The 20,143-nt window shown below is 51.3% G+C and overlaps 1 protein-coding gene across 5 annotated transcripts; it reads left to right on the top strand.

Annotated features, from left to right (window-relative positions):
* Window positions 1-1,085: 1,085 nt before the first annotated feature.
* LOC119268014 (transcription factor HBP-1b(c38)-like) lies at window positions 1,086-20,116 on the top strand. Of its 5 annotated transcripts, none has more exons than XM_037549505.1 (9): window positions 1,086-1,384; window positions 2,757-2,896; window positions 4,396-4,473; window positions 4,553-4,612; window positions 5,138-5,215; window positions 5,299-5,350; window positions 5,498-5,769; window positions 16,580-16,785; window positions 19,588-20,116. In XM_037549505.1, exons 2-9 carry the CDS (start codon window positions 2,837-2,839, stop codon window positions 19,634-19,636), a joined length of 855 nt encoding a protein of 284 aa, XP_037405402.1. In that variant the 5' UTR covers window positions 1,086-1,384; window positions 2,757-2,836; the 3' UTR covers window positions 19,637-20,116. The 5 variants fall into 5 exon arrangements, with proteins under 5 accessions (XP_037405402.1, XP_037405400.1, XP_037405399.1 ...); XM_037549503.1 differs by having other exon boundaries at window positions 1,087-1,384; window positions 2,778-2,896; window positions 16,534-16,785; XM_037549502.1 differs by having other exon boundaries at window positions 1,087-1,384; window positions 2,764-2,896; window positions 16,534-16,785.
* The last annotated feature ends 27 nt before the right edge of the window (window positions 20,117-20,143 follow it).

Raw genomic sequence — 20,143 nt, 5'->3', positions numbered from 1 at the left:
ATGGATGCGGACCGGAGGAAAAAAATGCATGAGTTGGATGCTCGCCACCACGCCGACCAACCCCACCACTATCACTATTTCACGTGTCAAACATGTCTAGGGAGAAGACCATGACTCTTTGCTCTGTCACCTATGATTGTGGAGACTTTTTTTGGATGACACATCAATTATCTTTCCCGTTGCTTCTCGCAAAGAAACAATCTCTTCCATTACAACGCACGAGCATATGTGCTAGTTAATTAAAAGAACACAATGCAAAATATATTCCGTAAGTACTCATCTGAAGATTAACACAAATCCAAAGCCCTAACATAGATAGCAAACAATAAACATAACCCTAACTTAACCAGAACCATATCCCTAGCCCTAACCCTAACCCCAACATAACAAGAACCATAGCCCTAACCCTAACATACTAAGAAGACTAATCCTAGAAAAATGCCGAACAATCATCTCATATTTTCATACAAATTTCAAAATCCATGAAGAACTAGTGTTTGACTAACCCTAGCAAGAATTGAGCAAATGAGAGCATTCTTTCGGATGAAAACGAGGGGATAGGAGGAGATTACATTGAGGGAGGAATTAGGGTCCAAATCCATAGACAAAACCTTCAGATTTGCAGGAGTTGGGGAAGAATTTGAGAAGGAAGAAGAGAAATGGGAGGGGAGAGGGGGGAGGAGAAGCCAAATCTGTTATGGATGTGTGTCGGGATGAGTTAGGGGCCCCACAACTGGCTAGATAAATGAATGTGCAGTCATAATGCATATCCGCCGCACTTGACAAGCGTGGCGCCTAACACATAGACGCTATATATGGGTAGCATAGCGCCTGTCGACTAGGCGCTGCAGATGTTGGGCCGGGTCTGATCCCAAGGTGCCACGTTGGCCAGGCGTGCAGCGCATGTCAGTAAGACGCTGCTTAATAAAGTGCAACGTGTGTCAGACCCTGCACAAAAGGGTCAGCTGAGTGTTTACGGACGGTTTAGTTTGTGAAATAATTCCGCGTGAGGTTAAATTTGCGCATTTTGCCTGCGAGGAGCCCGGAGGGGCAATATATGTGTTTCCTTTTATGCTCACGTAAAAAGGAGAAAGGGGGAGAAAAAAAAAACTAGGGTTCGTTCCAGTTCGTTTCCGGGGAGCACCGCCCCCCGAACTCCCGTGCCCTCCGCTTCCCCAGCCGCAACCAAAGAGGTGTCCCCGGCGGCGGGACCTACGGCGGCAGGAAGCCGCAGCCGCGTCCTGCTCGCCGGGCTCGTCGTGTAGGCCAAGAGCGGCGGCGGCGGTAGCTCGGGGAGCTCGCAGCAGCGGCGACCGCAAAAGGATCGGCGACGGCGGCAGTCTACTACCCCGTAGTTCGGATAGAGGCCCCTCTTCCTATCGAGGTGATTCGAGGACCCTCATCTTTCCCTTGTTTTTGCTGCGGGATGAAGTTACTGCTAGCTCGCAGCGAGTTTACACGGTTACATTTTGGTTGTTTTCCAGATTGCTGCACCAGCTTAGCTCCATTCATGTACTACGCTAGATTGCAATGATAGGAAGGCAATCGATTCCTAGCCTTAGTAGCCTACCATGAGTTGCGAACTATAAGTGATCGGGATGTTAAAAAGTTTTCTTTTTAGGTCATGATAAATAAGCGTCTAGTCTTTGTGGCTGTCATCGCTTTTGGTAATCCTTCCTTTTAGTCGATTCCATTTTTTGTTTGCTGCGGAGGTATTGGTAAGCCCTAGCATTACATTTTTCTGTATCATCCGGTTCTTGTTTAGAACAAAATGATGAATATTCTAGATAATTGCCAGCCCACAAGATATTTTTGTTATTATGTTTCATGCACCAACCAGTTACTCAGATTGTTGCACCAGCTTAGCTCCAGCTCTGATACACTATTGAATTCATGCTCCAGCCAGTTATCCAAAAGTCCGAACTTATGGAGAAGGTTGGGCATTGCACATATACTTCAACACAACCCACACGTGCAAGCACTCTCGCCTCAAACGTGGGCACTACTAGCACTCTCGCCTCCGTGTTTGTGAATAGGGGTGAGCAAACGCTCTAGTCAGAACTCAGAACTTGAGACCTCTGACTCTGATACCATTATATGTTTCACGCACCAACCAGTTCACCCACAAGTCCGAACTTATGGAGAAGGTTGCCCATTCCACATATGCTTCAGCAATTTTTAAACCAGAATGTTGACTAATTTCTATGCTAGGAAATGATGACCGCAAGATATTGTACTGAAACGTGGTTGATTCCAATCCCACACTTCCAATCTAACATGAACAGTGGCCGATTTGTTCATGTGAACAGTGGGAACTATAAATGGAACCGCCTTATATTTGGAGGGGGTTGTGATATTCATCATATTATTTGGGTTTGGTTTGAGCTATTCACCAACGGAAATATGAAGAATAAGATTCACGTTACCTGGCATTTAAGTCATCAATTCGTTTCTTGGTGGCAATTGTGTAACTCCAGAAATTGACATCTCAAGCCTGCGTGGAAGTCATGAGTATGCATGTAGAACTTTATTCGTCACGTATAAATTTTGCTTGTTGAACTATGTTCTCCCATATAAATGCATGTTGTTTACCAATCTTGCCATTTGAGTCTGTTCATCATATTAATTAATCGTCTGTTGCTCAATGCCACCTAGATATTTAGTATTTAGTAACAAATTGGCAGATTGATCATGTCTGGCTTACAGCGTCTTTAATCTTTGCATATTATATCTCATTGAAATGGTTTGTTCATCAGTGTTTAGGCATATATCTGCAGCTTTGTCACAACAAAGGAATCTCTCTGGGAGTTACATTGAGCACTAGGAATAATCTGCAATGGCAGAGGCCAGCCCTAGAACAGAAACGTCAACAGATGATACTGATGAAAATCTTATGGTAAGTCTTTTCTTACCTTAATTAGCTCAGCTATTGTATGGACTATGGAGTGGAGAACAGCCCAACTAATTTTACTGAATGTATATGAGTGATCATATAATAATGGTAAACAATGATATCAATAGTGAGGTTTATCATTTTCACTTGGAAACAGAATCAGTGGTTATGAGATCAACCATTACATTAAACCATGTGAGCAATAGTGGCTATAGAAGTTGAAATAAGAGGGGTTGACCAAATGTAGTGGGTGTTCTGTAAGATATTTCTATTAGCTTTGCCGTTCATTCAATGGTTTAAATTCGTGGAAGATGTGTAAACTAAAAAGTCAGTATATAGTGATCTGCACTATGCTGCTACTTGGATTTTTTTTTTGAGATCTTGTTATGAGAGAACCGCTCTTACAATACTGGGTAGATGGGAGAATTTGTATGGTATCCATCAGTCCTGTTTAGATTACTACACAATAGAACAGAACCTTCACATTTCATAATCCAATATAACTATGTGTTGTGAATGGACAGTTCACATAGATATCCATGAAATTAGGAGTGAAAAAACATGAATAGTCGGCTTTACCTATTAAGATATCTAGCACAATATTCTTTTGGAAATATAATATAACACTTGTTAAGTTGGCTCACTGCTTGATACGATCCTCAAACCCCTTGACCTTGTCTTAGTTCCTCAACAACCATTTATTTGTATTCTGTCTTTATGATAGCTTGTGAAATTGGACCATCAGGATTCAGGAGTATCACATGTACAATTACGAAACGCATACTCCCTCCGCCCCAAAATAAGATTTAGTACAACTTTTACTAAATCAGTGACACTTATTTTGGGACGGTGGGAGTATAACATAGATCTTTCAACTCATCTGCTGAGGTCTATGTAGATTATGTGGTAGTTGAAAATGGTAATTTTGACAGTTACAATATGGGCACCCAAAATACGTTATGTCTGCGATGCAGAACATACATGTCCTTGATAGATGATAAAACAATAGTAAACCAAAGGATACACAAAACAGGAGCTGCTATGCTAAGTGGCCAAATTCATTTTTTGCATATATGACTAGGAAGATGCCCTAATACCCTTAACTAGTCCACTAGTTTTTCATGAACAGGAGAAGCATAAAAGAGAAGTAAACTAGTTTTGCTTTTCAGTTATGTAGTGGAAAATCTCATTCATATTTTATGCTGAAACATTGGGAATCTAGGAGAGGGAAATTAATTGTTTAAAAATAAGAATAACGCTGATAGTTATGTTGTCATCCGCAGCTTGAATCAGAGGGAAAGGCTGCGTACTATAGACCCAAAGTGGTCGGACCCTTCCCCGGACCCTGCGCAAGCGGGAGCTACATGCACCGGGCTGCCCTTTTTTTAGTTATGTTGTCATCCGCAGCTTGAATCAGGTTTTTCAGGAATCTATGAGAGGGAATTTAATTGTTTAAAAATAAGAATAAAGCAAGCCTGATAGTAGTATGTTGTCATCCGCAGCTTGAACCAGGGAATGCTGCTCTTGCTGTTGTTTCTGACTCTAGTGACAGATCCAGAGACAAAAACGGAGATCAAAAGGTAAAAGTTTTCAAGTAGCTTTCTCCGTTATCGCTCCTGCTACTTGCAAGAAATACTTTGCTAATAGCTTATGTTGCAGACAATGCGTCGGCTTGCTCAAAATCGTGAGGCTGCTAGGAAAAGTCGTTTGAGGAAAAAGGTACCTGGATGTTACTTTTAGCTTCTTTACTAATGACAGTGCTTTTATTTTCGTGAGACTTTTGGTTCACTTGGTATTGCATTCTACTAGTACTTGAATTATGCCACTCTCATATAACTAAACTGCATTTTGCTATTGGGTTTATTTATTTTTCTATTGGGGCTCAGTTATTGTTGGCGCTAGGGCAGTATACACATTATATTGCTGGAAAAATGTAGAGAGGATGGATGAACTCGTGTAGGCCTGTGTATAATTTTTAGATTAGATTAAGCACAGAAGCAGGTCTAGTGGTTTTGCCTGTAAGCCGTTAAAAGAGTTCAAAGAGCTTTCGGTGAGCATGTTGCGGAGGTTTCGGGTGAACTGTTCCATTGTTGAGAATCAAAACGGAAGTTCGTTTATGGAGAACATCACAATATTTAATTCATTGCTACAAAGTCATCATTTTCACAATTCTACTATAGATTTATCGTGGCGGTGTGGCCTGTGTATTGTATATTGTTTTCATAATGTTGCTCTCTTTTGTAGGCATATGTTCAACAATTGGAGAACAGCAGGCTAAAGCTTACCCAGCTAGAGCAGGAGTTGCAACGAGCTCGTCAACAAGTTTGCTTTTATTGCTTGTCACTTTTTTGAGTTCTGGTTACAAGGCTTCATTTGAAGTTTGCTTATGGAAATTTCCTTCACAGGGCATTTTTATATCTAGTTCAGCAGACCAGTCCCATTCCATGAGTGGAAATGGTAATATCAGATCTCTCCAGTGATCAATATGTAATCTTTGTATGCCACATGAACTATTTTCTTAATTTTCACCATGGACGTATCCAACAAATACATGCCACATTCTCTTATTTTTGTATATTATAACTATGCTGCCTTTTGTTACAGGGGCGTTGGCTTTTGACACAGAGTACGCACGGTGGTTGGAAGAACACAATCGACAAGTTAATGAGCTGAGAGCTGCAGTTAATGCTCATGCAGGCGATACTGAGCTGCGTAGTGTTGTTGAGAAGATCATGTCACACTATCATGAGATTTTTAAGCAAAAAGGAAATGCAGCCAAAGCAGATGTCTTTCATGTGTTATCAGGCATGTGGAAGACACCAGCTGAGAGGTGTTTCCTATGGCTTGGAGGTTTCCGACCTTCTGAGCTTTTAAAGGTGTGTAATGCAGCCTTGTTCTTTGCTTTTTAGTCCTTCGGAATATCAAAATCATCTAGCATGACCAATGTTGCTCTAGAATATCTTAGTCTAGAATGAAAAAATTGTCAGTACAAACCCTCTGTTTCAAAACAGATGACCTTATAGGCTATCCAACTTCTCTCAAATACTTGTCCTTCTGCACTGCAATTACAACTTGAACCATTGTGTTTGTATTAGGCCATGTACTCCCTCCGTTCCTAAATATAAGTCTTTTTAGAGATTCCAATATGGACTACATACGGAGCAAAATGAGTAAATCTACACTCTAAACTACGTCTATATACATCCGTATGTAGTCCATATTGGAATCTCTAGAAAGACTTATATTTAGGAACGGAGGGAGTATACAATAGCAGGGGCAGACCCAGGAAAAAATATGAGAGGGGGCAAGAGAATTTTTTTTTTACGATGCAAGCAGGGTGCTCCTGCCATTTCATATAGATAGGAAAAAGGAAAAATACAGAGTTGCCCCGGTCTTCTAAAAGAGAAAGAAAACCAAAAGAGAAAAGTAAGAAGAACAATAAGAACAACTATGTCGACGCTAGTATACCGAAACACTACCACCAAATCATGAGTGGGCAGCCCCCTGGGCGAAGGAAACAAAGGCTCGCCATCGCCGGCTCCCTACGGGCTTTTGCCGGAGGGGGTTGCCAGCGATGAGAAGAGAGAGGGCAGGGAGGAGGGGGAGGAAGACCGGATTTGGGCAGTCGCTCTGGGGAGGCAGCGACATAGGGGTCTGCGTCGAAATTTTTAATGTTCTTCTTACAAGTGATAGTGAAACGGTGAGTAAGAATGTATGGTCATATACTCATATTCGTGGAATAATAAGGCAAAGGAAACGTCCCAATAAACTAAAGTTGGGGAGTTGGGTCTCCAGTTGAAGTGTGCTAGGATTCAAATATACTTCCTTTGTAAACAAGTATCTAAAAAACGTCTTATATTTTGTTTACAAAGGAAGTAGTATAATAGATAATCCGAATTAAATTGGAGTTTGTCAGTCCAGACTATGCAATTTTATTCGAAGTACAAAGTTGCAAACTTAAATCTATGTCAATTTTATTCGAAGTAGAAAGTTGCAAACTTAAATCTATATGTCATAACCGAATCGCTTGAGCAGCTGAACTGATCTGATCATCCAAATCGGTAAACTATACACGTAAATAGATGAGAATAACATGGTTTCTATCATAGAAATTGCAAACACACAATTTTTTTCTTCGAGAAAAAGCAAATGGCCTTTGCGTTTCATTGCATTGGAAAGAGAGGGAATTTACATCCTCCTAGGAGGCAGGTTTACACAGCCGACAGGGGCTCAGTGGACATCCCAGGATGATGGCAAAACAACCCTGAGCCCTTGAGCCCCGACCTTTGCCCATCATCGGGTCTCGTCCTTGATCCTGTCAACAAGCTCATTGAGCGATGGGCTCACATGGTCAAAAACACACGCGTTCCTATGCTTCCAAATCATCCACGGCACCAAAAGTGCCATGGATTTCAGCGCCTTGCGTACAGCTGGCGGTGTGGATTCCTTCGCGCGCAGCCACCAGATCATGAGCGCAGCCAAGCTAGGACCTCATGCCATGTCTGCTTAGTGAATGGGCACGTGAGCATCAAGTGCCTGATTGTCTCCGGTTCTTGGTCGCACAGAAGGCACCGCGGGTGGTGCTGCAGGCCACGACGTGCGAGTCGCTCCACGGTCCAGCAGCAATCTTGACATGCCAGCCAATGGAAAAACTTCACTTTTGGCGGTGCCCAGCTCCTCCAAATGAGCTTCCAAGAGTGGCAGCCCGTCGCTCCCTGGAAGGTTGCCCGGTAGCAAGACTGGGCGGTGTAAGCACCATTGGCGGTCCAGCTCTAGAGCAGCTTGTCCGGCTCGTTGGACAGTTCGACATGCTGTACTAAGTGCCAAAGCTTCAGGTACTGTCCAATCTCTGGGAGGCCGAGCAGACCATGGATGTCGCACGCCTAGCTATTGTCGGTCATGGCCTCCGCCACCGTTCTCGACTTTCGGCGATGCTTGGGGTTGCACTGGAAAAGCATGGGCGCAAGCTCGCGGATGGATTGGCCGCCGAGCCAACGATCCTCCCAAAAAGGGCGGTCCTGCCGTCCCTGATGGTCATGGTTGTGGAGGCGTAAAAGAGTGCGCGCTCCTCCGGAGTAAATTGTAGGTCAAGCCCCTGTCATGCTCGATCTGTGTCCGTACGCGCAAGCCATAGCCAGCGCAGCCGTAGCGATAGCCCAGTGCGCTCAAGGTCCCGGACGCCAAGGCCGCCATATTCAAGCGGGCGGCAGACCCGGCACCAATTCACGTGGCAGTGTCCACTGTGGGCGTCCGCGCGGCCGGCCCAAAGAAAGCCGCGCTGAATCTTATCTAGTTGCTTCAGGGTTTTCTTTGGAGGCGCTAGCGCGAGCAGTTGATGAATCAGTATCGCGCTAAGCACTGACTTGACGAGCACCAGTCGTCCAGCTTTGTTCATCAGCCATGCCTTCCAGGAAGGAAGCCGGCCCGCTACCGCGTCGACGAGGGGTTGCAGCTGGGCCATGGGGGGGGGGCGGCGAGTGGTGAGCGGGATGCCCAGATAAGTGACCGGCAGGGCCACGACGGGGCACCCAAGCAGCTCCAACAGCCCCGCAACGGAATCATCGGCATGAAGGACCACGGCAGAGCTCTTCTTGTAATTCACCCGAAGCCCAGAAGCCACACCGAACACGTCCAGGATGCCTTTGACAACGGCTATCTCCTCGGGAGTGGCATGGCAAAAGAGCATCACATCGTCGGCGTAGAGAGAGATCGCCGGGGCTCGTCGGGGTGCAGCTGCTGGAGGATGCTTGTCTGGAGGGCGCGACGCATTAGCCTCCCAAGTGTTGTCCACCGCCAGCACGAAGAGTTGCGGGGAGGTGGAGTCGCCTTGTCTTAGTCTGCGGCGGTGCCAAATTGGCGGGCCGGGAACTCCATTGAGCATGACACGAGTGCTCGCCGAGGAGAGCAGAATGGCCAGCCACTCCTTGAATAGGTCCCCAAACCCATACTGGCGCAACACCTCGAAGAGGAAGGGCCAGGAGATGGAGTCAAAGGCGCGTGTGAGGTCGAGTTTGAGCATGATCCTGGGCGCACCAAGTTGGTGCAACATCTTGAGGAATTGCCGGACTAGAACGAAGTTGTCGTGGAGGCTATGTCCGGCAATGAACGCGTTTTGGTTGCAGCTGACAAGGGTGTCGAGCTTGGGAGCGAGGCGCAATGACAGGACCTTCCCGAAGATTTTGGCCACTACGTGGATCAAGCAGATCGGTCGATAGTCACCGAGCTTGTGGTCCAGTGTGTGCTCCCGGTCAACAGCGGTGCTCAGCAAGCCATCAAAATGCGAAAACGCTGCGTTGGCCATCTCCTCGTGATCTATGAGCACCTGCCCATCCACGGCGAGGCTGTATATGCGGTTCTTTTGCCGTGGTAGGAGCATTGCCGGTGGAAGAAGCTCGTGTTGGCGTCGCTGTCCTTGAGAGACGCGATGCGGGGCACACTGTCTAGCAATCGTGCGCTCCATGGATGCCATGCCGAGGTAGGCGAGCTTGAGCTGCTTGCGTAGGCACTGCTCCAGTGGCGAGAGCACCTGGTCCTCCCGCGCTTTGTCGAAGCGCAAGATCAGCTTGCGGGATATGGCAAGTTTTTCCCGAATGTTGCCCGTGGACTTGGCGCTCCAACTCGAGAGGCGGCGAGTAGTAGCTTGGAGACGCTTGACCAGCCGCCGGAAGGGGTCGTCATCATGCACCGAGCTCCAAGCAGCGGCAACAGTGTCTTGGAAGCCGTCTAACCAAAGCCAAAAGTCCTCGAAGTGGAAGCGTTTGTGCGCCGCCGGCATGGGAGAGCAATCCAACAGCAACGGGCAGTGGTCCGACACAGCCGAAGCAAGGCATCGAAGGTGGCATTCGCCGTGCGCATCTTCCCAATTCGGGGTGCAAAGAACGCGGTCAAGGTGCACCAGCGTGTGGGGCGATTGCTCATTTGACCACGTGAAGCGACGCCCGTTGAGGTATATCTCCTTCAAGGCGAGGTCGTTGATGGCGCGGCAAAACCTTCCCATCATGCGCCGATGCAGGCCACCCATGTTCTTGTCCTCGTCGCATTATATGAGGTTGAAATCACCACATAACATCCATGGGCCGGGGCAGGCCGCCCGTATATCGCGCAGCTCCCGGAGGAATAGGATTTTATCTGTGTCGTCCTGGGGTCCGTAGACCGTCGTCGGCCACCACGGCGTCCCGGAGGCCACGGACACCTTGGCCGTGAGCGCGTTCTAGGTGAGCAGGGGGTCAGAGATCGTGACAACCCTGCTCTTCCAGGCGAGGAGGATGCCGCCTCGTGTACTATCGGCCGGGAGGTAAGTGTAGTCGTCTGTTAGAGTACGTAATGGCCTAATGGGCCTGGGCTGGCAGTATAGCCCGTTAGTCTTAGGGTTAATTAGAGATAAGGGTCGCTTGCTTAGGGGTCAAGTAAGCTTTGCTTGGGAGTCAAGTAAACCTCTCTATATAAAGTGAAGAGATGTATCAATCTAATCAAGCAAGAGTTAAGAAGGAAATCCCTTCCATCTTGCCCGGCCATGGGCAAAGGCCCCCGTCCGACCCTCTCGCGCCCTCCTAGCAGCGCCACAACAGTTTGGTATCAGTTAGCTTCGGTTCGATCATGTCTTCACCGCTGCCCAACCCGTCTCTTCCGTTGCTGGTCATCTCGTTGCCTTCGGTGACCACCACAATCGTCGCCCCTCCTGCCCGCGCCGGGATCCTCCTTTGCGCTCGCCCCCGCCGTCCTCACCCCGGAGGTGTCCGGGGCGCTGCGGGACCTAACCCAGGCTGTCCAGGAGATCCGCCTGTTCTTGGCCGGGTCCTACGGGCCGCACTCGGCTGCGCCGCCCATCGCTGCCACTGCGCTGCCCTGGCAGCCGCTGCACCAGGCGGCCTCTGCCGCGCTCGCCGGGCCGCTGCAGCTGCCATCCACCGCCACCACCGCCCCGCCCTGGCTGCAGTGGCAGCCGCCGCTCCTGGCGGCCTCCGTCGCCGCTGCTGCCCCAAGGCGTCTCCGCCGCGCTCGCCGGGCCGCTGCACTAGCCGCTGCAGCTGCCATCCACAGCCATCACCGCCCCGCCCTGGCTGCAGCGGCAGCCGCCGCCCCCAACGCTCCACTGTAGCAGCCACCGCCGGTCAGCTCCGGCCTCGCATCGACCGTGCCGGCGGGAGTCCCGATCCACCAGATCAAGTTCCCGCCGTCGCCATCACCGCTTCCCCAGGGCGTCCCCATCCAGCAGATCAAGTTCCCGCCGTCGCCGTCACCGCTTCCGGCTTAGATCACTACCTGCCACGTGTCGGCGGCGGTGAGGCTGCAGGCTGCTGCGTGCGGCCTCCTAGCGCGTCAGCATGTGCGGGAGATGCATGGTCTGCAGCTGCCGCTCCTCCAAATTGCCCTTCGTTGTGCAAAGGACCTCGATCTCGTCCGCTGCGTCGGGGATCTTGGGCATGCGGTTTCCCCCATAGGCGGCGGGCATGCTGTTTTTCCTGCGGGCAGCGACCTCAAAGTCTGCGACATCGGCGGTTGGGGGAAGGGGGGGGGGGCGCACCCCTCGTCATTCTCCATCGCAAGCCCTCCACTCTTCCCTGTGCGGTGCAGACCAACATCCGTCGGATGGGGAGAAGGCAGGGTGTCACCGACAGGAGCACACCGCGTAGCACTACTGCATTCCGCTGCCGGCAGCCGCGAGGGCGTCTCTGCTGGTCGCTCTTGCGACCACTTCCAGGTGGCCGTACACATGCACTCCTTTTGTCCAGGTGGTATCCATGGGATCCAGGTGGCTGTACACGTGCACGTCTGACGTGCGGATGGTGTCCACTTTTTGTTAAGGGGTCCAAAATAAAGCGTCCCAGCCCATTTCAGGTTGAGAGTAATAAAACAAGCCGAGATGTAAAAGGCTTGTTTTTAGGTGTCAGGTTTGTGTTGCGTCGAGTCATGGTTATAAGTTGGTTAGGCTGCAGCTCGAGGACAAGCTGCATGTCCAGGTGGGGTGTAGTGTTAGAGTACGTAATGGGCCTAATGGGCCTGGGCTGGCAGTATAGCCCGTTAGTCTTAGGGTTAATTAGAGATCAGGGTCGCTTGCTTAGGGGTCAAGTAGGCCTTGCTTGGGAGTCAAGTAAACCTCTATATAAAGAGAGGAGATGTATCAATCTAATCAAGCAAGAATTAAGAAGGAAATCCCTTCCATCTTGCCCGGCCGTGGGCAAAAGGCCCCTGGCCGACCCTCTCGCGCCCTCCTTCTAGCAGCGCCATAACATCGTCGAACTTGGAGCCGAGGATGTCTAGCACAATGGGCGAGTAGATCAAAGCCATCTTAGTTTCTTGTAGACATACAATGGAGGCGTCGGTAGTGCCCAGCAGAGAGCGGATTGCACTATGCCGGGCGCGTGAGTTGAGGCCGCAAACGTTCCAAACTGCGTTTTTTAGTCCATGATCCATGAACAAGGGGTCGACGGTGATTGGGCCGGCGGACCTAGCTCTCGCAAGCAACAGCTGCTCGCGTGGGGGAGGCGAAGCACGCTGGGATCTCCCGATCGACCAGGGCGGCGATGGCCTTGAGCACAGACAGGGGGATTGGCGCCGCGAACATGTCGTCGTAGGCTTTCATCTCAATGGCCGTGATCTTCTGGTTGGTGCCTACTATCCCCAGGGTGCGCAGGATCTGCACATGGGCCCTTCGTTCTGCCGTCGGCGGCGCCGCCGCAGGTGTGGCCGCAGCCGCGGAACGGCCTTGCTGTGGGGTGAAGTTGAGGGGACGACGCGGCCTCTTCCCGGGAGTCGGCAACGACGCGCTGATGTGCTTCGTGGCCGCGGCCAAAAACTCGCCGAGCGTCCAAGCCTGCTGCGTGGTCGCACGGCTGCGCGATCGTCGCATCGTGATTGGCGGCGATGCAAACCGTCTAGATGCCGAGGAGCGGGGTCCGGGGACGGGCGAGCGATGATCAGCGTTGGGCGCGGGCGTGAAGGAACCCTGGGGCCGCTGCAGTATGGAAATTGGGCTCTGGGCCCCGGCCTTTGGCGATCCAGTGGCGGGTGGTCCGGCAGCGGCCACAAGGAGCAGCGTAGTTGGAGATGCGGGCTCTGCAGCGAGCGGCCCAGGCCCATTTGGCCCAGCAGCAGCCAGGCGATGAGGGGGGTGGGGGCAGCTTTGGAAGAGGCCTCGGACGTGGGCGCGATAGCGGGTGGGGCGACAACCGGTGCGCCTCCTCCCGCCGAAACCGTTTGAGCGGGGTCGAGGGGCAGCGATGACCGGTCAACGGGGATTCCTGGGCCCACCAGTGCGACAAGAGTAGGCGAGACGCCACTTTGCCCCGACAAGGCGGCAGGTGATCCTGGCAGTTCTGAAGCCTCTGGTACCACAGGCTGCGAGTCTGGGACCGGGCTCAAAAGGGCAAGATCCCGACACGATGTTGGGTCAGCAGCGGCAGGGGTGGGACCCACGGGATCGTCCTCGGGATCGTGGGGGGAGCCCGAGTTTGAAATTCCAGGGCCTTCTGGCGCACCAATGACCAGTGGGAGCTCGCCAGCTGGCATCTGCGCAACCTTCCTTGCGTCGTCATCGGATGCGACAGCCGCTCGCGTAGGATCTGCCGCCAAAGCCCGCTGCTGCGGGCCCTTTCTTTTCCCCCTTTTCCTCTTTTAGCACGGTGACGAGAACGGGCGGGTCCCTGCTGACCCGGCCACGACAGCATGCCATCTCTCGACGGTCGGGCGGGCGGCATCGCCGCCGCCGTCGCCTGCCGGGGCCAGGAGGTCGCCGTGTTCAACCCGTCGGTCCGCCTCGAGCGGTCGCAGGCGCGCCATGCAAGCGCGTCCATGGCCATGCCGTCGGCCGGGCCGCCCGGTGCTGCGTCAGTCTGCCTACGCTTTCGGCCACGGCGTCGCGCTCGTCCATGACCGGGGCCCTGGCCTTGGCCATGCCCATTGCCGGCGCCACCTCGGCCGGGGTCGTCATTGGCCTGGACATCGGGCGGGGGCACCCGGAGCGGGGCAGTGCGTGCGAGCGCGATGGAGACGGGGTATGTGAGCGTCCTGACCTCCGGCGCCTCCAGGGGACGCGGGCTGGAAGCAGTTCAAGATCTCCAAAATGGTGACACGGCGGATGTCGGCTGGGTCGTGCACGCGGCCGGACAGGCGGAAGACGACTAGGTCCTCACGAGAGCGCGTGCGAGGATGCAGCCTCTCGATCCAGCAACTCTCCCCGAGGATGTGCTCGGCGGTGGAGAGATGCCATGCTTGGGCGGGGATGCCGCGGAGCTTGAGCTCGACATGGTGTTCAAACCCGCCGGCGCTAGCATGCGCAAGCTTGCACCATGGCTGCAGCGACAGCGCGAACCGTGGCGAGTTGATGAAGTGCTTGCCATTGAGAGGACGCATGGTGTCCAGGGAGGAGAAGAGGATGAGGAAGTCCTCGGGGTGGTGCTCGTGCACGGTGAAGTCGCCCTCGGAGAGCTCGAGGGAGCGGTAGAGCAGCTCGGCCACCTCGGCCGCGGCCACCTACGGCCTGTTGCCGGTGATGGAGGCCACCATGGCGCGGCCAAGGGCCCGCTCAGCCTCCTCCATCTCCGTGGACTGCGCCATGATGACCCGCGCGGGCACGTCGCGGCGTGACTGGGGAACGGGGGCTGGCGGCAGGAGCGCAGGAGGTGCCGGTGGGGTGGTGGCGCGACGAAGCGCAGGAGGGCCAGGGCCGGGCCGTCTCTGCCAGGGGCGTCACGGCGAGGCCGCGCGTCGTCGTTGCGCCGGAAGTCGCAGTCGCGAGACTCGTGGCCTGAGGTGAGGCAGCGCCTGCACCGGACGTCGTTGGTGCGGTCGCGTACCCGGTGGCGGTGGTCGAGGCAGCGAAAGCACAACCCAACAATCTCCTCCGGAGACGGGCTGCGCGGCGTGGAGGCGAGGGGCTGGGGGTGCCGTCCTGGCCTGGGCGGCGGTTTCGCGCCGCGGCTGCTGGAACCCATCAGTGTCGAGCACGGCTCCGCCGGTGACACGGTGGACCTCCGAGCGGGGGCCGAGGCGTTGCCTGGCGGGCACGTGGGCGGCCGGCGAGGTGCGGCCAGGGGCCCTCGCTGCCGGCGACGCAGCAGAGGCCGGCGGGGTGAGTGCGACGTCCTTGTAGGAGCGCGCCGAGGACTCGCTCTCTGAGCTAAGCCAGCGGTCACTGGAGGACACGCGCTCGCCGGAGAGGGTCGCCCGGCGGTCAGCAGGGGCGGCACCAGGGGCTTCCATGGCTGGGGGAGGGGGCTAGGGGCGGGCGACCGGCGGGGAGCGTCGGTGGCAGGCAGGGGAGGGCTCGGCGGGGCTAGGGGGTGGGAGCGGAGCCATCTCTTCACCCGAAATCACAAACAAAAAAAATTGCAAAGAAAAAACCCTAGATGACTTATATGGCATACCTTCGTGTCATGTAGAATTACGGAGTTGCAGAATAAACGGGGCTGTTTTGTGGCATCTTTTTGTGCAAGGTCGAGAGGGACAGACGACGGCAAGGCTGCGATTGCCTGTAGGCAACGTCACAGTGAGCCGGCGGCTGCATGATCGCTTCGGGTAAGAGATTAGGGCTTCGGCCGTCTCGTGCGTGCGTCAGGTGCGTGTGTGTACGCTGAAATCTGGGGCGAGGCACCTAGCCGCAAGGCCACTGCGATCGAGTTAGCCAGGAAACGATGCAAACGCAGGCTGCGGGCTACATGCTACAGCAAATAGCGGGCTGCTTCTTCATAGTTTAAAGTACGTGGGCTTCTGAAAATACAAAAGAAATTGTGCCAAGTGGGGGCAAAGTATTTCGGCCTAGTGGGGGCACACACGTATATGGAAGACTATGCATACGCGGATGAGTGTCTCAAAAAAAATGCATACGCGGATGAAAAAAACGAGTGGGGGCAGTTGCCCCCACAACCTATAACGTGCGTCCGCCCCTGTACAATAGTACAGACAGGTGCTGTCCATAATATACCCCTCCATGTCAAATATGGACCATGTTGTATTGATAGCCTATACAATGATCCGTCTGTTAGTTGTCTTTCTACTCATAGGTAATTTTGATTAAAAGATAGAAAGAACATTCAGACAATAGAAAAAACTCAGTCTTGTCTGTAAAAACTCGTTTGGCTGTGACACTCTTTCTCCCTTTTCTCTTTCCGCCACATCATCAAAATTCTTATGTGGCTCCTGTTAAATACAGCTTGTATAGGTCTATTGTACACGCCCTTACCCTTTATCAGTGTCATAAAAACGGGAACTAATTAACTCATGCTTGCGTGCCTTAATTTGAGGAGGAAAATTGGGGCATTTTAATGCCTTGGTGAGAAGAAAGCGATAAACATGAAAATAAATGGAGGGCAATATAGACACCTTACTCTTAATTCTTGTGCCCAACTCTAGAAGGGCATTTATTTTAGAACAGAGGGAGTATCTATGCGCCTACCCCAACTTGTTTGGGACTAAAGGCTTTGTTGTTGTTGTTGTTAGGGAGTATCTATGCATCTTTCTCTGTGCTGTATGTTATCAGGTTACACTAAATAATATATGGGGATGTAGGCAAATTATGGATTTTGAGAACGCAATATCATGCGTCTTGTTTTGCATCTCTTTGATACTTCCTTTGTCTCCTTTATTTGTTTGAAATGCTGATGTATTTATTGATGAGTTACTAATAAACTAAGAAACTGCAGCTTCTTTCGACCCAACTTGAACCCCTAACTGAGCAGCAGCTGTCAGGGATATGCAACCTTCAGCAATCATCACAACAAGCTGAGGATGCTCTTTCACAAGGAATGGAGGCTCTTCAGCAGTCTTTGGCAGAAACGTTGGCTGGGTCTATCGGCTCTTCTGGATCTGGATCAACAGGAAATGTGGCAAACTACATGGGGCAAATGGCCATGGCCATGGGAAAGCTTGGAACCCTTGAAAATTTCCTTCGCCAGGTATTTACTTTACTCCGAATGTATGGTTAGTAGAGAGTACTATGATATGATACCGGAGGAGCTGGGCAGGAGTATATAGATCTCTGTAGGCTATATAATTCAAAAGAGAAAAGTTGATTTTTCATCCCACAACTCTTCCGGAAGTCTACATTTGGCCCCTCAGCGTCAAAACCGTACTCTGCACCGTTAACTCTTCAAACCAGACAAGTTTACTCCCTCGTCTCAGCCGACCCGGTATAGCTGCTGACTTGACCCTGTTGTGACCGGTCTTCGCTGACGTGGCAAAATTTCTCTTCTATTAATCATATATCTTCCTCCCATCTCTAGTGGGCATTTGATCAAGCAACTCACACGCATGCACTTTCGCCACCGGCACCACCTCGTCGTCCGACTAGGCAACATCAGCTAGAAGCACGCCACCAGCACCACTGGCCTGACCTACACGTCTTGGCTGGTCGTCAACGACGGCCGCCGGGCCCAGGGCTTGGCCTCTCGTCACGTCGAAGATGGTCGCCGTCGTAGCTGTGGCGGAGGCGCCTAGGTTCGCTAGCTTTGTCCGTGTTGCCGATGCTCGATTGTGGCGCAGTACGCGTCACGGGGGCCGGCATGGTCAACGCAGAGTTCATGCCGTGGACGTGCACAAGCCGTGAAGCACCTCTCCGCGGACCATGCCACTGGTGGTGGCAATCGCGAGTTCAGTGCCAAGCTGGAGGTGCTCGGTAGCCTCAGCCACCGTTATCTTTATGATCTCTGAAATGGTAGGGAGGAGGAGCGGATGATGCTTCAACACTAGAGGTTATCTTCTGCAGTCCACTTTCTATCTTCTCACATATCTGCTTGTACAATTGTAAGAAGGGACTCTTCCCATCCTTCTCCTCGTTTGCATTAGAGGTTTGCTTGCGCTTCTTGCTTGCTTTTGGTGTTTTCAAAGATGCCAACGTCATTTCAGCACTATCATCGGGTTTCTCCATAGGAACCGCATTATCATCACTTGATTCATCAGAGGGTATATCTCCAGCACAAGAAGCACTAGCCCCTGTGACATTTACTTTGTCAAATATGATGTGTACTTCAAGGTGCTTCGGCCCCTGTCGTTTGAACTTGAAATGATGCATTTCTTTCCTGTCTTCTTCTGGCATATCTGAAAATAAATGTACAAGTTAGGTAGTGCAATCATATAAAACCATGCAAAATGAACCTTTGTTGATACTCTTACTTCATCCCACCATTCCTTAGAGCAATAAGCAGTTCTCTTTTCATCATCCATCCAAGCCTAGTTGCTTCATTGTTCAACTCCTTGAAAGAACATACTCATTTTTTATTGCATCCCATTTGTTCTTGAATTTATCCTTGGGATACTTCTTTTCCGTTCTTGCTTCCCATTTCTCCAAAACGTTATCCAACCCTTATCTAAATGACCTAAAGGGTCTATTCGCATTTTCAACCACTTTCAAGATTTCGATGAGTTTCTTCAGATGTGCATCATCCCACACCGCCTTCTCAGTATACTTCAATCAAGCGATATGACAAAAAAAAAATCAAGAACAATCCACTTACATAATCTCAAAAAATCATCCAATGTACAACAATATGCAGCAATACTATCAAAATATCATCCACTGTACAGCAATATACAACAATATGCAGCAAGTACTGTCAAACCATCATCATCACACCCTCAAAATATCAAGTATACAGCAATTACTCATCCAATACAACTCCCATCAATTTGTTTTGAACAACAGTGCATACACAAAATTAGGCAAAAATAATTAACATAACAGGGGAGGGGAGGAGGATGCGAAAGGAGTGAGGATGGAAGAGGGTCAGCCCAGATGTGGCCGTCTGCACCGGAGGAACGGCCTGCAGCGAGCAAGGTAAGGGTCAGGCCAGATCTGGCTGATTCAAGGAGAGGGAGGAGAAGGGTGGAGGGAGGAGGGAGTAGGGGGGAGGAGAAAGGAGGGCCGGTGCGCCGGCGATGCCGGACGGCCGGCTGGACCAGGGCCGCGGGGAACGGGGATAGAAGAGGGAGGAAGGAGGGAGGGGACGAGAGTGTACTTGGGCCGGCAGTGGAGCGCTGCTCCGGGCGTAGGCGGGGGTTGGAGGGTCACCGGAGTCCGGCTGCAGCGGCTGGCGGCGGCCAACCCTAGCTCCTGCATGGGGCTGGCGGCTGCTCGGTCGTGCCGGAGTGCGACTAGGGGGTCCCCTTCGTTCCTCCGAGGCTGCTGAGAGGAACAGATTGAAGGGTTACGTTCACTTGGGAGTGGCAAAGATGGGTAAATACTATCCAACTTCTAGGGGACAGCTGAAAACGGCCGGTTGAGAAGCCGGAGAAGTTGGGGTAGGCTGGCTTCGACGTGAAAGCTGTAGCTTTTACAAAAGCTGCTGTCAAAATTACCCCTTTGGTTAGCTTCTAGCTTTCTGTGGCTGTGTACGTTGTGGAAGGCATGCTGCTGGCTGCGGCAGACAACTCACGCCAAATGGTCGACTAAATGTCCGCACTGGAGATAGATGGGAGGAAGTAGATATATTGCTATGTGGACACGGCCCGGTCAAAGCCGCACCATGTTATGAAACAAACCGCTTCGGTTCTGGAGAGGGACCAAAGTTGTCTGGTTTAAAGAGTTAAGGGCGCAAGATGTCTGGTTTGAGAGCCGAGGGACGAAGTCTGCAATTTGCGAAGAGTTGAGGGACGAAAAATAGACTTTTCTCAATTCAAAATGATCTGCAAAGTCCTGTTTAACTATATGCTTTTATGACCGGTGTGTTTATGACATCCTTTCTTGTTTTAATACTATCAAGGCTGACAACCTGCGGCAGCAGACTCTTCAGCAGATGCAAAGGATCCTGACCACAAGGCAGTCTGCCCGTGCACTTCTTGTGATAAGTGATTACTCATCCCGGCTTCGTGCCCTAAGTTCTCTCTGGCTTGCTCGACCGAAGGAATAACAAGCGCGTGCGATTTGACTGCAATACATTTTCGGAGTTTGGGGGTGATGGTGGTGGCAGTCATGCAACAGACTTGATTCAGAGAAACTTGCACATACTATAATCCAAAGAGATGTTGTGTTCAGGTAGCTTAGCCATATAGTGAAGTTGAGTGCATTAGGGCCGGATCCTTGTTGTACCGTTAACCGCTGTAAAATTGGCATCCAATGGTTGCCAAGTAATCTTTAAGATCCTAATTTGCAGAGAGCCATCCCTTTAGATGTGCATTTACAACTCTTTTGTTGCTAATCGGTTTTATTGACTGCTGGGTACATTTGACATCATGTTGTACAATGCCAGGCTAATCATCTAACGACTGTATATTACCATTTGGTTGCCTTAATTTTGAGTGCGGTGATTGATACTGTAT

This window comes from Triticum dicoccoides, chromosome 3A (genome assembly GCF_002162155.2).
Source record: "Triticum dicoccoides isolate Atlit2015 ecotype Zavitan chromosome 3A, WEW_v2.0, whole genome shotgun sequence".
NCBI classification, from domain to species: Eukaryota; Viridiplantae; Streptophyta; class Magnoliopsida; order Poales; family Poaceae; genus Triticum; species Triticum dicoccoides.
The sequence above is the reverse complement of the archived record's forward strand: the minus strand, read 5'-3'. Positions and strand labels throughout refer to the sequence as shown.